At 35.3% G+C, this 16654-nt stretch overlaps 1 protein-coding gene across 1 annotated transcript in view; it reads right to left on the minus strand.

The window, feature by feature from the left end:
* Positions 1-16654, minus strand: part of LOC123564270 (uncharacterized) — a 69470-nt gene that overhangs the window by 14922 nt on the left and 37894 nt on the right. The window contains exons 11-13 of the mRNA XM_045357736.2: positions 6215-6357; positions 2121-2263; positions 236-352 (exon numbers count right to left, since the gene is read on the minus strand). Of these exons, the coding sequence (XP_045213671.1) occupies positions 236-352; positions 2121-2263; positions 6215-6357 (403 nt within the window). The remainder of the gene's footprint in view (positions 1-235; positions 353-2120; positions 2264-6214; positions 6358-16654) is intronic.

Raw genomic sequence — 16654 nt, forward strand, 5'->3', positions numbered from 1 at the left:
AAATTGTTTTAAAGGCAAGCGTTAAATCAGGACGTTGGTAAGCAAATGTTAACGAATGTCAAATTCCAATATGACTCAATCAACTACATGATATATGTGAAATTATTACGCCTTGATTTTTATAAATGTTTCCTGTTTCATTTGGATCAATGAACTGTAAAATATCATATCTGAAAAGACATCTAGTCACGGTTCAAACTTATATGTTTTAATTCAAAAGTCGCATTTCTCCTACCTTGCACTCTTGCAACCGTTACACTAGCCGTCATTTTCACAGCAGGGTGCGTTAATGACGAAATCAGGAACGCGTCATCACATCCCAGGGGGAAAGTTTTCATCACTGTATTGATTGCTGAAATAAACAGAATAAAAACATACAAAATATATTTTTCTGTGCAAGATACTTTTTTCACTCGAGTCTTGAATTTCCTAGAGGGCTGCAGGCTACTATGTCCTACAGTAATGTATTTAAGTACTGTATTTAGACATCACCAAAAACATAAGAAAACATATTTAGACGTCGCGTCAGCAGTTCAGACTAGCTTCGATTTCAGAATGAATGCGGGGAATTGGAATAAAAGACGGTCAATAAATTGTTTAAATATAATTTCTTTTTTGTAATCATAATATGTTTACGATCGAGTAACACGTACCTCCAGGAAAACGTTGACGATTTTGCGTCAGTAGAAAACACTTTGCGAGATGTCACAAAAAAAATGTCAGATGTATCAAGAGGAAAAATGACCTACTTTCCTGGGAAGTATGCTACAGTTGATAAAGACATCGTCATTATGGGTGACAGGAATTTCCATCTCGATAATCAGATCTTTGTTTGACGGTTTAGCGACATTAAATATACATTCTAAAAGAAATGGACAATGTTTATAGAGCTGACACACATAGCCAGACCCATTTCAGTGTTCAACTCATTATCTCTTCTAAACCTGATATGAAAAGTGGAAAAACAATGAATCATATACGGTATCTTCTAAGACACATAACACATTAAGACCTGGTATCACTGCTCATGCTAAAACTGAGTTTTACTTCACAAAACACAACATTCTCTCTTATTTCTTTCTACCTAATTCTAAAAGTACATCTACAGTGGTAATTCAACAAAACAAAGCCTAGTTTATTGCTTTGGGCCACCTAAATGAAATAATCTGTCAGCCATTACGCAACTATACATATGGCTTTCGGGTAAGTTCGTTTATGTGCCTTGAACCTCAGCTATCTTGGCGGAAATGTTCGTCGGCGAATAAAAAGGGGATGTTAAGGACGTATGCTAGAATTTGGTGCGAAAATTTTCCCAATAACAGAATTTCTTTAAACTTTGGATATTGAAGGACAATCATCTAAGAAACAAAACAATGCAATAAAAATCATAGGTCACCGGATTCGAAAAAGAGTTATCTGCCCTTGAAAACGGCATTTCCCCCAAAAATGGCGTTTTCAAGGGCAGATAACTCTTTTTCGAATCCGGTGACCTATGATTTTTATTGCATTGTTTTGTTTCTTAGATGATTGTCCTTCAATATCCAAAGTTTAAAGAAATTCTGTTATTGGGAAAATTTTCGCCCATCTCATATACAGGGAATTCTAGCGTACGCCTTTAACTTTGTATTTTACGACGTTTTGACGTCACACGTATTAGCTTCAACTTGTGACGAGATGTATGATTAGCTGTTTCTTGATGTCCCGTGTTGATGTTAATACAATTAATGGCGATGTCGTCAAAATGTTCACTCACTCAATATGCACGCGGCACGATATATATCGTTGATGTTGGAATTACATAAAGGCTCTATCTGCGTGTGCGCATGCGTGTTGTAGACAGTGCCAAGATGTTACCGGGTTGTTTTCTAAGTATAAACTTTACCGTTTATAATTTTAACTTTTTAAATACATTTTGAACGTGTATGGCTAAATTCTACGAATAAGTCGAAAAGTAGTGAACGTTCTGAATTTTGATAACGTATCGTACACATACGCTTCACCGTACAAATAAGAAATCGTAACTCCTCAAATGTTAAACTTTTGAATTTTTCGGAGTTCTTGAATATTCTTTTTATGAACATTGGGCTTTGTCTAAAGGAAAAAATATAATTTAAGCAAACCTTTTGTAACATTTTGTATAAGAAACGTGTCTTCGGTATCTATACCCATGAACTCTGCCACCTTAGCCTTGGAATTGCGAAGATATGTGTACATGTTATACCGAAACCAGGTGTCAGGGTGCGACTCAAGCTCTTCTAAATATCTGAAATATCAAAATATCACCATAATGTGAGAAGTCTTGATGAAATGCTAATATACATCATGCAGAAGCTTAAACTGAACGACTTCTTGCTTCTAAATGTTTTCGGAAACCAAAACGATTTTCTTATTCTATTAATTCTAGGAGATAACAGCCTTGCTTTTACGAAAGTTAAACGTGAGTAAAGATCAAAGTATTAAAAACAAATGGATTGGAATATGGAGAGGCATCTGTACTCTATTTCTGTTTTACAGTACAATTCAATGAATAACAACGTGCATGGTGAGTAAGCCTGTCACTAGCGGAAACACGTGAAACATTCAAAAGCCGTCTTGGCTACTTTTGTTTAGTGTACGTCTTCCTATTGAATTATGCATTACTTGGCCGTAATACGTATATGCTTTGCCACGGAACGCGCGTATGTGAAAAGGTGTGTTTACAGCACATAAGAATCTGCCTGTTAAGGGGACGCATATTGCTACATTCACAGTTCATACAGAAATGCGGAAGGGGTGCATATTCAAGAAATCGATGGTGGGAAAATAAAGAACATATTCCTAAACTGATATAATACTGATGGACACCTGTAATATTCAGTATTTTGTGGGTAAGGATGTGGTACTATGAATGTACTAGGAAAACAGAGGTCTTTGTGAAAGTACATTCAACACAAAATATTAAGCTTTTGTATAAGGAAAAAAACAGGTTTTTTACAATAACAGTGTTCCAAATAATGTTGAAGGGATGAGATTTTCTTTCTAACACACCAGGTTTGCTTAAACATGTAAAAATTTAACGCCATGTCATTTCAGCTCGGGATGGACGCCATATTTCTCATTGATAAAAATGTAAACAAAAAAATCAGAGTGGGATTAGCATTACAAGGGCATAACATGACATTCTACACAATGAATACCTTAGAACAGATATCTAAGATGCTACACAGGTCTGGCGGCTTAAATGCATAATGGCGATCACTTGAAATTCATCTTGAAAAGGTGGTTCATTTTAGTTTATTTACATGGTTTTTAATTTTCCCACGACTTCTCGGCGATTCACTGCAAATGTATTACTGCGCCGGACGAAAGGTAACTCTAATAAACAACGGGAGACAACTTAGGTGTCAGCACGTGTACGATTTTTAAAAAAATATGTCGATGATTATAATTTCTTATCAAATAATGAATCCTATTCAGATATTCGTCTTTAATATTAGAAAATTATTAATTTCTGTGGACATTTGTCAAAAAATATTACTTACATTGGACTACTTTGCGCATCAAACTGGTTTCCGCTTCAGTTGTGAGGCACTTCCGTTATACTTTTTGACAACAATAACAAAACATAAAATGAATCAATAAAGTCACTTATAAACCGACTGCTACTTAAATCAGTGTAAGTAAAGTTGTTGTTGAAACATTATACATGTTCGTTACGTTATGAGATAAAGTTTATCTTGAACTGCATAATCCATTAATTACGTTTAGATGATATTGCATTTACAACTTATTTGACCCCATTTTTTTACGTGAATGACAGCATTCTCGTGCAACTCGTGCAAATAGAATTATGAAAAGTATGGTGGAGAATTCAAGGACAAATTATAAATGACATTAAAGTGAGGATAACTGTATATTCGTCCAGTTTTGATCATTGACATGCCTGCTGTGTATTAGTAACTTTTGTGAACAAGATTAGAATGTTACTTTTGCACATATACATATTGATTGGACCTCTCAACCAAATTTCATACCTTATTTTAGGGATTTTTAAGACAATACATTTTCAAAAGTCTGTTGAATGTGTTTTGATATTTAAGTGCATTGTAGTTCATGAATACCAAGTTAAAAATTAATAATGGCAACATTTCTAGGCCCTTATTGTAAGCCACTAGACTTCTGTAACGATAATGTTTAATGTATTAAGGGGAATATACTCTTTTAGTTTTGGAATGTGGCATTCCTTGACCACCGTATCTTTTCTTATGCACTACTTTGTAAACAAACTAAATAATGTGTTTTAGCTTACATATGCGAAATGAAAAGCAAGACAGTGACCATATTTCACATTCTTTCTTTAAATTAGAATCTGTACGGCATTGATAAATGTTTGGACAAGGTGAAGCACTATTATTTTCGCACCAAAAAGTCTTAATTGTTGACTTTGAATGTACACAAGAAGTCTTATGTAATTCAACAATAACTTTCTTATTTCAGTTTTCTCATTTTTATTTTAGTGAGCAATCCTTTGTGTACTTATAACAGTTGAAACAGTATCCATTTCATGTACCAAAACCTTGTACTTTTTTGCAGGTAAATTTTATCATACCCCACCCACTTTTTTCTAATTTCAAAGTATGCGTCCCCTTAACACACATTGACACCCCCTGAGCACAACACAAGCAGCAGTTTATGCTATAATACGTGTAACAGGTATTCCATGTATCAGTAAACGAGAGCATTTCTGTTATCAACTGGACTCAGTTGTCCGAAACTTTAACCGGCTGTTAACCTAATCTAAACTTTTGCTTCAAAATAAAAGTTTTGTTGGGAAGCGTTAATTTAATGTTTTAACTTGTCTGTGTTCATAATACTTAACTCTTACATATGTTTACCAAGTCCTCTAAATTGTTGAAATATAACCTTAAAAGTTAATCGACCGTTAGCTTAATCACCTGTGAAAGTTTCGAATAACTGGGTCCATTTTATGTCTAATGTGGCATATATTTAACAACACAAACGAAGAAAATAAGTTTCAATAGAAAATAAAGAAACAGGAAAGAAATCAAAAGAAAGCAATTTGTGTTGGACATCACGTGCAAAAATCCTTACGTTTTCAGTTTGCGCAAGAAAGAAGGTTACCTTTTTTCGTGAGTAATATTTTTTTTAATTTTAAATATTGATTTATTATATTGTAGTCATTGTTATTTGTCATATTTATTTCATATGATAGAGGGTATAGGCCTTATATTCCAACTGGAAATCCGGATACTGCTTTGTACATTGCATGTAAAGTTAATTTATGCCAATTTTTAAACCCACTTTATTGTGTTTCTTTTATTGGTATGTACTCTTATATAAAGCAAGTTTTATACTATTACTTGTGTATAAGCATTCGTTAAGGATTGTTGTTCATTTTTATTAAGGATTACTGTGTGTTGTGTATCTTGTTGTTAATAGACATTATCGGTCTAAGTATATGTGAATATCGTACAGTGAATGTGAACTAAATCATAGGGGTATTCTCAAAATTGTTTTTATTCTATATTGCGAGCATATTTGATGATTTTTTCTTCTTCTTTCTGACGTTCATACTTCAATGTACTCAACTGTTCAACGAAAAATGTGAAAATCTTGCGAAGTCAGTAGGCCTTAGATATAATTAGCACGTGATATGTATGATCGTAATATGTATAAAACTAACTTAAAACAACTGAAAAGACCCATGCTTGAAAGAAACACAAAGGTAGAAATTAAACTTCAAAATTGTGTCGAGAATAATTAGCACCACTTTATACAATCAGTTTTTTTACGGAATAGTAAATCAAATGCATACATGACGTATGCAAACATCGTGAGATTAAAATGAAACTGACAAGTGTGGTGTGAAAAATTATTGTGTACAGTCGTAGGGATGAGATGTTAAAAGAATTATTATATTAACATACTGCAGTTTTAAACATTTTTATAGATCTATAGATATTTTTGCAGGTCTTCTAGGAAGGAAGAGTACAAAACCGGCTTCAACCGTTTGATAGATTAGAATGGGTTTTGCATTTGTTACATGTTATAATTAATTGTTTTTATTAATTTTAGAAACGAAACTTTAATTGTCCTTGTCCTGAGTATTATAAATAAAAATGCATTTTGAGACGCTCCTTTGATAGTGCGCATCCCATGTTCACAGTCAGACTTCGCGTAAACCGACAATGTCTTTAAATGAAATGTTTTAAACCTGACTTGTCTCTCATGTACACATCTTGGCTTGCCCCCGTACGCGCCATGGTTCAGGAACACGCTGTTCTCACGTAACATAAATTCCATTCTAATATCCGCTCCAAAGGCTGGGACATTATTTTCTGCACTAGACATCATCAGCTAGGCACCAGATGCTTGCTTCGAACTGTAAAAGTAAATGTTGTATACTTATCAGACCATTGTTTTTCATTTCATGTATACAACAAACATGACGGACAGTCTACAGTATATTCTATATAATCGATTTATCTTATCTAAAATAAAAAGAAACATTTTCAGATATATGTTTTTACTATGATGATAGGTGTTAGGTCTGAAAAAAAAATATTGCTCAAGGTAGTTCTGGATGTAAAAATTTGTCAAACCATAAACATTTCAAATTATTGCATTTGTAACTAGAACTCTCAAAATTATTTCAAATAACACATTCATCGTTTTCAATTGCCCGTATTATATAACCTGGGTAAGCATTTTATATACAACTTTTTCATGTAATTTCGACGGAATGTCCTCTAGTCTAATACAGTACTGAATATATCCCAAGCTGTATCAAGGTGCTAGATTTACGTACTATTTTTTTCAATATTTGATTAAACGATACACACAAAATAGCTGGAACCCCATATTGTTTTTTCTCTTTACAACGTCATGGCATCACTTCTGTTAAGGAGTATAAAGTTCCCAAACCTTGAGTAAATTTTATTTCAATTTACAAAAATTCGAAATACATAATATTAAAGACACACATGTACAGTACAGCTGGCGATGCTCGTGAGGAAAAAAAGAAGGCCCACTACAGCTTGTCTGTCAGACCTTGATTTTGAATATAGTATTAGGCTAGAGAAAATTTACCAAACCTGGATCATCCTAGGCTTGCACACGCCGGCTGTGATCTGGTCAGGAAAAAAACCAGGAGAACCTAATACACTATGTTATTGTCAGAATAATCTGTATATTTGATATACTGATAACGTAACACATAAGCGTAGATAGTGCCTTCCTGCATACCAGACTAGGTTTCTGGTGATTTCACTGGGACTGGAAAACTCCACCCTCGTGCTGTAAATGACGTAAACGAACGACCCTCGTGCTGTAAATGACGTAAAACGAACTACATAATTACAGAAGATGTGCGTAAGATTTTACGTAAAACGGGATGAAATTCAAATACCTTGATAGTTCCTCTTTGTTCCTTATAACATATTTCTCGATTCAAAAAACGTCATTTTACGGAAATAACATAAAGTTTCGCTGCAGATGATAAAACAAAACCGTAACTATTACGTTGTTTTCGTCTTTGTAGCGACATGACGTAGTTCCTGTTTACGGACGTAAAGTTCCCGCGCCCTGTTAATACGCTACTGTAAGAATAAAAGTGCTGTAAGAAAATCATTTGTTTGAATTCGTTTTTTACTATTTTTTGTTGAATATGGTATGCAAGAAAAAGATTCTATCACTGGCTGTAATTGCGGATGGGAATATCCGGCTCCCGGGTAACTGTTTACACGGTAACTCGGAAGGAGCCTCGTTACCGACTCAACAGTTACCCTCGAGACCGGACATTCCCATCTACACCTACAACCAGTGAAAGAATCTTATGACTCCCTTTTCATGCTATCAGTACCATGATTATACTTGAATTCCTATAAATAATAGGAATTGGGTCATTTATGGACGATTTGGGTTAATTACACTGTTAGCTGGATCCCAGCATCACCCATATTATATACACTAGTAAAAGGGATTTGTTAAAACAAGTACCCATTGTAAGATACCATGTGCTAATTTGAACTAATCAGAAACAAGTTTTATAAATAGCACTAATCAAAGCTCACTTCTGGTAAGGTATAAATAGGTAGATGGATGACATAGAATCGAATTCATTCTGTATCAAGTGGTTGATGTAGACACAGCGAGAATTCAACCAATAATTCATCCCAGTACCTTGATGCTAAAGTTATTGCAACTACGTTGCCAAGGCGGATAAATTATCATAAAGAGGATATTTCACCTTCATAGACTAAAGAAGAGTTGCAGAACTGTAACTAGGTTTTGAGCTATAGGGCCAGCGCATCTAGGAGTTTTACCTTAACGGTAGTTGAATGCTATAGATGATAGCAAATATAGGCTAAGCATCGGAAAGCTGAGACAGAGACACAGAGTTTAGAAATGTTCCGAGATAGTAGGGGATTTCCAGCTTAAAGACGTGGTTGAGCGTTATTGGCGAAGTACAGCCAAGGCATCGGGGTTATACCTATATGATAGTTGAATGCTATATGTGATAGCATATAGGCGCTGAGCATCCAGGAGTCAGGGCAGCTTCAATTAAGAGGAAATGGGCTGAACATCTGTGCCATAGGACTCGTATGTTGTTGATTCAAAGACATTGTCTGACGGGAACTCCAACAAAAAGACCAGTCAAGTATAGTATATCCAGCTTAGAGGAATTTGAGCTGATTATTATTAAGTGAAGATTGTTAGTTTGAAACATTTAGTGATTTGCTTGATCCCTGAAATTATTTAGCTCCTATTTGAAATCATTTACGGATCATTGGTACACGAATCATTTAGGCAAGGTGGCAAGAGAAAAAAATTATATAGGAGATATTCGGTCTAACCAGCTATACGTTTTAACACAGGACATCGTTTGCCAGCTAGTCTAAGACATAGTCACTTTAGCGATTGGACCCATTTCAATTTTATTGTTCAAAATATACAAAGATACTATAGGCGTAGGCACTTTCCTTGGTCATATACACGTATCCTGACTATTTGGTTGCTCGTCTAGGATCTATATCCATGGAGGTACAAAGACTAGTGGTTTAACGTTCTGCTGGTGTACCAGAAGGCGCTGTGACTGAAGGTAACCTGAGCTTGTAGTTGAGTTTTATAAATAGTTCCAGCTTAAGGTTTCAATATGAACTACGATAAACGGATCGCGATTGGAGAACGCATGGGTCTGTCAGGTACAGAGCTCATAGAATTTGTGGTAGGAACGAGGAGTATAATGAACATGAGGAACGTATGCTGAGACGGGATTGAGAAAGACGAAGACTTGATGAAGAACAACGTAGGTTTTAGGCCCAGGAAACTGAGAAGTAACGACTGTTTCAGTTTGGACAGGCTGAGAAGAAAAGGTTTTTTTGAGACTGAATGCTGGGAAGAAGAATGTTTTTTGAAAGAGGAAGAACGTGTTATGAAAGAGCTGGAGTTTGAAATCTTAAAACTAAAAGCTAAAGCCGGAGATTTGGGAGCTGATAAAGGTACTTAGCACCTGAGCAGTACAACATTACGGCTAATGATGATATGGATGCATATCTCGAACGATTTGAGCGGTTTGCAAAAAAGCCAGAGATGGAAAGAAGAGACATGGGCTGCAAGCCTCAGCGCATTACTCACAGGAAAATCTTGGGCGTAAATGCATGCCTCCAAACCAAGTTAATGGCTATTCTGTATTGAAGAAATCAGTTTTGAAGCGTTATCTTTTAACACAGGAAGGTTTCAGATTGAAATTCAGGGATCAGGACCACAGCGAGGTGAGACTGTTTTTTCAGTTCATGGCAAAGCTGGACAGGTTTTTCAGTCGATGGACGGAAATGACAGAAGTTGAAATATGTTTGAAATTCTGAAAGATCTTATGATAAGAGAACCATCAAACCTGTTCTATAGACCTTGCTTTGTTTTTGAAAGAAAAAGAATGCAAAGTCGAGAGCTGAGATTACACAGTTGGCAGAACAATATATCTAAGCTCTTCGTGGCACTCTCACTTCTAACCGGGTGAATAGAATATATTAGTCAACCAGCAAAGAGCTACAAGCTTGACCGAAGTTCAGCCAGGGTCCAAGCCTACACAAAAAGAAAGGCCAGCTTTTAAAAAGCCCACGTTTTTCATAAACATGTATAATAAGAAAGGTCATATAGCACGAAAATGCAGAGACCTGTCAAAGAGGAAAATAAGCGGTGCTGCTTTAGCTAGTAGGGGATCCCATGAGGAGATACTGAGAGACAGGCATGAAGTACAAGATTCTACACCCAAAGACTGGAGAAAAGCAGGCCAAACGCAGAAAGACAGTCTTGTGACAGGAAAATTTCAGTTTCATGTAGAGCTGTATCATTAGATGATGAACGGTTAAAAGACTGCATAGAAGACGGACGGCTTATGTTAGCACATGGAAAATCCATTTCGGTCATAGCAAGCACCTGTGTCAACAACGTGAAAGGAACGGGGTATATACGTGATAAAGAAGTTCTGGGCTTGAGAGATACATGTTGTGAGTTGGCAGCTGTCAGATAGGATCTCGAATCAGAGAATCAAATGATGTATTTGAGGTATCTTACGGTGGAGATTGATGACCATACAAGGACAGTACCTGCAGCAAAGAAACAGGTTGATACACCGTATTTTACAGGTGAAAATGAGGCAATGGTTGTGCCGAACGTGATACATGTATGCGATTTGATAATCTGAAATATACAAGGAGTTTCAGACAGGCCAGTCATAAACTGGAAAATCCGAGATGAAAGACAGTCTTCGTCTGGCGAAGATGTTGCTGCAACTGTGATGACGAAAACTCAGCATGCAATAAATATAAAAACTACGAAACCATGCTTAAAAGCAAACATTTAATGTTGAGCAAACAAAAAATGCTCAGAAAAATGATGAGACGTTAAAGAAACTTGGGGCTTACGCTTCAGATATAAGGAAACTGAAAACGAAAAAGAGGTTTCAGGCTCAATATGAAGCGAGGGAAAATGTATGATATAGTTTGAGGAGAAGAAGGGCAGAGTTATTAAACAGATAATAATCCCAACACAGTTCAGGAGAAGTGTTGTGACACTAGCTTATATGTCAAAAGTCAGGAGACAAATGGAGACAACGTGCAGTCAGACCAGAGTCATACAATTGTAATGATAGAGGATGGAACCGAAAAATGAGAGGTCATCTATCAAGTACATGAAACGATGACCAAATCCTCGTAATAGAAAGGGTATAAATATAGATATTAACAGACAAGATGACAAGAATTATAAAGTCCGTGGTTCAAATAAATCTGAGAATAAGAAGTCATCGAGACAAAATGACATGGGAGATTATCTCGGTAAAGGATTGATACATTGGGCCGACAGGAGTTATCATGTAAAGGGAAGTTTTGGTGAACAAAAGTATAATGTATTATGCATTAACTTAATGGCACGTGCCACGACGGAACAAATAATTACGTGTTAAGGTCATGAAGGTCAAAAGGTACACACACAAAATACATAGTTCTACCCTCGTGCCCAATTTGGCATTCGCTGAGTTAGCATCACGTAAAATACAAGATATTAGTCGAACCAAGTTTTGCCTTCTTTGAAATTAAAACCTGACTATAAAGCAGGTCCATATTTACCATTGAAAATCATTAAAAGTAAAAAAATGTCTTTTTGTTGACATTGCGGTTCACTGAATCACAATTAATGACGAGGGAAGATAACGCTTTATGTAAATAAATGTAATAGCCTTAGTTAGGTAATTATATATTAGCATCATGAAAATCCCCGGCAAATAACAAAGCCAAAAAGTAATCTATACTAATTGCTAACATTATAATAATAAATGACAGACAGAGCGGGAAAAAGGTACTTTTGAAAAGATTTAATACAACGCCGAGAGTCAAAGTACATGGTAAAAACAAGTTTTATATTTCTAAAAGCACCAACCTATGTACAAAGCCTCTCCCTTTTTCTGCACTATATAACATTAAAATTCCTTTCATGTGATATAACAAAACTTAAACAGTACGCTGCTGATAAGAAAGATAGCAAAATATGTGTATCTCGGTTTACCCATTACTTTAACTAGACCAAGTAAACATCTGTCGCTACCTAACCAGCAGATTATTTAGCTTATGTATTATTGCATGGCGAAAGTCAAATTAGTATTATAAGTATAGGTTATAAGTTGAATACAGCAGTTTTAAGGTATTCATTTCGAGCGGGAGTTAGCGAAGCGAGAAATTAATATCTTAAAACTGCTGTATGCAACTTATAACCGTCTTACAGTTCACCATTAAATTTAGTACATACAGTTGATGTGACAACTATATGTGAAATGGCCGGATTTGAACGAATTGGCAGAACTGTAAAGGGAAATACAGGTACGTGTATTGCTATTTCCTGATCGATGCACTGAAAGTATAATATGTTAGAAAAGGAAACTATTACATTATTATACACACGGTGAGGATGAGTACACCGGATATTGCCATTTTGTGATAAGATATTTTCCGAAAAAGTTATTGACTTTTGTTAACAAGGTAAATAAGAATCTAATTTACTACTCTATTTTACTACTATAGAAAAAAGGGGATTTTATTTGTAGAAACCAGCTACTGTGTATGTTCTCTCACAGGCGTAAAATGAATCAATCTTATGAAGAAACGCTAAAATTTGTGATAAAATGGCAACTTTATCATTTGATAAATGCAGGCCGGGGACACATTCTTCCGGTATCGTCACTTATTGTCTTGTGATAATTCTGAATGGTACGATTATATTTAGTTGCATACATTAATTTGGCATTGGTATGTCACTAAAGTCTTACTCTCAGTATCTTGCAGGAAGTCCGGCCCTAATAATAAATACTATATTATGATGGAAAATAATAAAGTACGCTGACAACCAAAACCGCAAAAAAGTAAATAACAAGAACAGCACCAGAAATATGCAGGGAAAAAGAGCGGAAAAAATACTGTCGATTCGGAAAATATTTGAATACATGTTTCAGAAAGGAACCAACTTACAAAAGTGACCAATATACAACAGAAAGAAACCCTTTAAAACGTTTTGAAAGACAAATTTGATTTTGGTCAATTGTGAGGAGCCTGTTCACGGACGGCAGCGGAAATGCATGCTACCTACCACTCAACATTTACACACATGCTACCAGTACCAAAATATAATTTAGAGACACCAACACGGTGGCGTACACGGAACCTTCAATGATACACAAAGTGCAATTCCATGGACAGACGAGGTTTTAGGAGAGTATACACTGTTATACAGTCTTTGAAAAAAATGTGACAAAATAGATGGATGAATACATGGCCCTTAATCAGTGTGTTTGCCAAGGAAGGTTTCCTTTAAATGATATAGATTTCTGTATTTCTTGACGTCGCAAGATGTTTTCCATCGACAACTTGGTTAATATGAGGTATAGTGAAGACTGCAAGCTGTTTTGAAGAACAGGCTTAAATCTCTTCCAAGGGATTTACAATTATACAACTGCTTGCATAACAGAGACTATATTTCTGACGCTAAATTGAGAGGAAAGAGAAACGTCTGACAGACGAATACTTATTAACATTACAAGAAGCAGCTAGTTAATGTATATATGTGATGAGAGTACATTACTCCCACATAAAAGACAGGGCATTAATTCTGAAATAGGTTCTGTTTTGACAGATTTATTTTACCAAACATTATTTGACAAGCAATATTTTAAAAACCATGTTTTACTTTGATAAAGAACAAATAGTCCTGTTCATTGAAATATTTAATATGAACTTAGGTGCTACCTAGAAGGCAGAGCTCCCTTGAAAAAGTCACCAGTGCCCCTTGAAAATTAAAGGAGTGCTTCTGGAATTATCTGGAATCCGTTTTAGGAAGTTTATGTTCATTAAGATCTAGATTCTATTAAAATTTTAAGAATTGATGATAATTCATGATTTCTGAATGAATGTCTTAGAATGCATTAAGATTAAATCTTGACATGCGAAAACACTACGTATTAGAAGGAAGAATGTGTCCAACTTTAATTAAGGCAAAAATACTGCTATGATAGGCGTCTGGTATGGGAGAATGAAAATCATTTACATGTACAAAGCTTGTTTAAAATCCAAAAGACTAGCCATCTTTAAAAAATAGTGATGAGAATTTTAACCAGAGAAAATCACTGTTTGCCGAAATTCTCGAAAACTCCTGTTTTATTTACTGAACTGCTAAGTTAACAGTCTATGACATTTTATGGTTTATCTTTTAGCACTACTGGTATAGAATAGGAATGGTAGTAGGAGCCTTTTTGATGTTTGATAATTCATAGGCAATAGGTTTTTTTTCCTAGTAATAAACTCTGGTCAGTGATTTTAAGCTTGTGGATGAAATATATGTGAACGGGGAGAAGAGCATTATGTGCTTTTCACAGTTCAATGCCTGAATATTTTGATTCCAAAACTTTTTTAAAAGTAAGTTTTATCTACAGACAGTACTTTGGAACCTGACATCACTAACAAAACACTTGTAAAATTTCCCATGAATGACTTTTTTTTTAAAATGCTTTTAAAACTCATAATAAAAAAATATAAAAAAAAAAACAATAAAAAATGCATCTTCTGAGAATCGAACTCCCGACCTTTGGTTTTCAAAGCGAACTCGCTAACCACTGCACCAATGAGGAAGTATAACGTCAGCAACTCAAATATAAGTATATATAATAAATTTCAGTTATGGAAGCGTGATGAAAATCGTTTCGCATTGAAAATATTGTATTTTATCTGTTTTTTCTTCGTAGAAAATGTATTTAGCACTAAATTCTTATTATCAAACGCTCATTTACATTTTTATTCAACGTCCAAAGCAGTAAGCGAAACGCTTTTGTCAACCGTAAACAGCAAGCGTCTACTGACTTTCTTACTGACAAATTACTATGAGCATTGTGTGCTGGAAGAAACCCGAACAACACCGATTCCAAAAAAGTACCACGAATTTTCAACTCGATAGTAATTCTTTACACAGTTTTATTCTTTTGTTTTTCACACGTTTAACCGTAATGCGACGCTAGCGGCGCCGGTAGCTCTGCTATTAAACAAACATGAATCGTAAACACCAATTCATGAAACCATAAAGATTTTACATTCAACAGTATGAATACATGTACATGCAAAAAGTCCATTCTTGATCGTTTGTTTTTTGTTCAAAGTTGACGTTGACAATAAATATACTATTTGACCAACAGGGAAGCTGATCAAATAAAAATGATAACAAACTGTTTGCATGGCATATAACTTGTAAGTGAAGTGTGAAAAATATATTTCAAGAATGACACATGGCACTGTTTCCTCCTACTTTTAAAACAAATTGCTCAGTGCATATGACGCCTATTTTGTTTCGTATGAAGCATTTGGTGAGCTGATTATCTTTCAGACCAATACATTTCAAGCAATAAAAATAGCTTTGACTATATCATTTTAAGAAATTTTCACGTGAAACTAGAGCTAGTTCGGAGGTTCTAAGTCAAATGAGTCTACTGGCTAGCGTCCTACAACCGGACACTTTTGGAATATTTTTCACGATAACTCGGGAAATAGTTATATCTAGTGGTTGAAATTTCACGTGAACAAAGCTAGATTTTCCTCCTAACTAAAGAGCCAATTTGTTTACTTCTAGAATTAGGTCAAGTACTTTTTCGAGGCCCGCACAAAGGGCCACAGAATCACGTTATTTTAAGGTCTAACAGTACCATGTTTCTGGACAGCGAGTTGTCACTTTATTGATTTTCAATTTACATTCAACATTGAATTAAACTTTATTTTCAACCAATGGAAAGTAGTCGTACAGTGTCTGAGTCCAAGAATTGTTCGAATTACCTCTCTTGAATCTATAAATTTGATCGTATCTTTCCCAACCAAATCTTTTAAAATTTCACTTTTCGAAGTGAATATTTTGATATGAAAATGTGTTTTAGGGTGTGTAAAAGTCATGCACTAAATTATCAAAGCTGTATTTCCCTGATATAAGTGTTTACTAAACGTCTCGTTTGCTTACCTCAAATTTGCATGGGACCTTTACATTTAATGGCGGGACCTCACGGAAATGCTGCGCATGCGCATCGCGCCACTTCCGACTTCCCCGGACGTGTAAACATGCTTCGTGAGTGCAGACGAAATGAAATGTAGCATTTCTTGTAAAATACTTAAATTCAACTGTTGTAACTTTGCCCTGTTGTTGAAAATGAAGCATCCATTTGATCCTAAACAGATAAACAAGATTAAAGACCAAAAAAGCGTATATAGGACTGTCCGGTTTGATGGTCGTCCGGATTTAGTGGTCGCTAGCCAGTAAGGTTATTGAGGAGAAACAACATTAAAAATTTAAAGCCCTACGACCTTGACCTATGAACTATTGACACAAAAGCAATGGGGGTCATCCATTGACCAGGTTTATGTCTCTTTGAAGTTTAAAGGCAACAGGACTGCATATTTTCATGTTGCTCTTCTTATAAATGGAAACTTTTTCCACACTTAATGTTACATTATTATAAAACTTTACAGGTGTACTTGCGGCTGGTAGTTTTCCAATTATATTCATATAATATGTGGCTTGATAACACCTACGTAGGCATTGCGTGAAGATGCATTTTTATGTGTTTTATGTGAAGTAT

This window comes from Mercenaria mercenaria, chromosome 15, assembly GCF_021730395.1.
Source record: "Mercenaria mercenaria strain notata chromosome 15, MADL_Memer_1, whole genome shotgun sequence".
NCBI classification, from domain to species: Eukaryota; Metazoa; Mollusca; class Bivalvia; order Venerida; family Veneridae; genus Mercenaria; species Mercenaria mercenaria.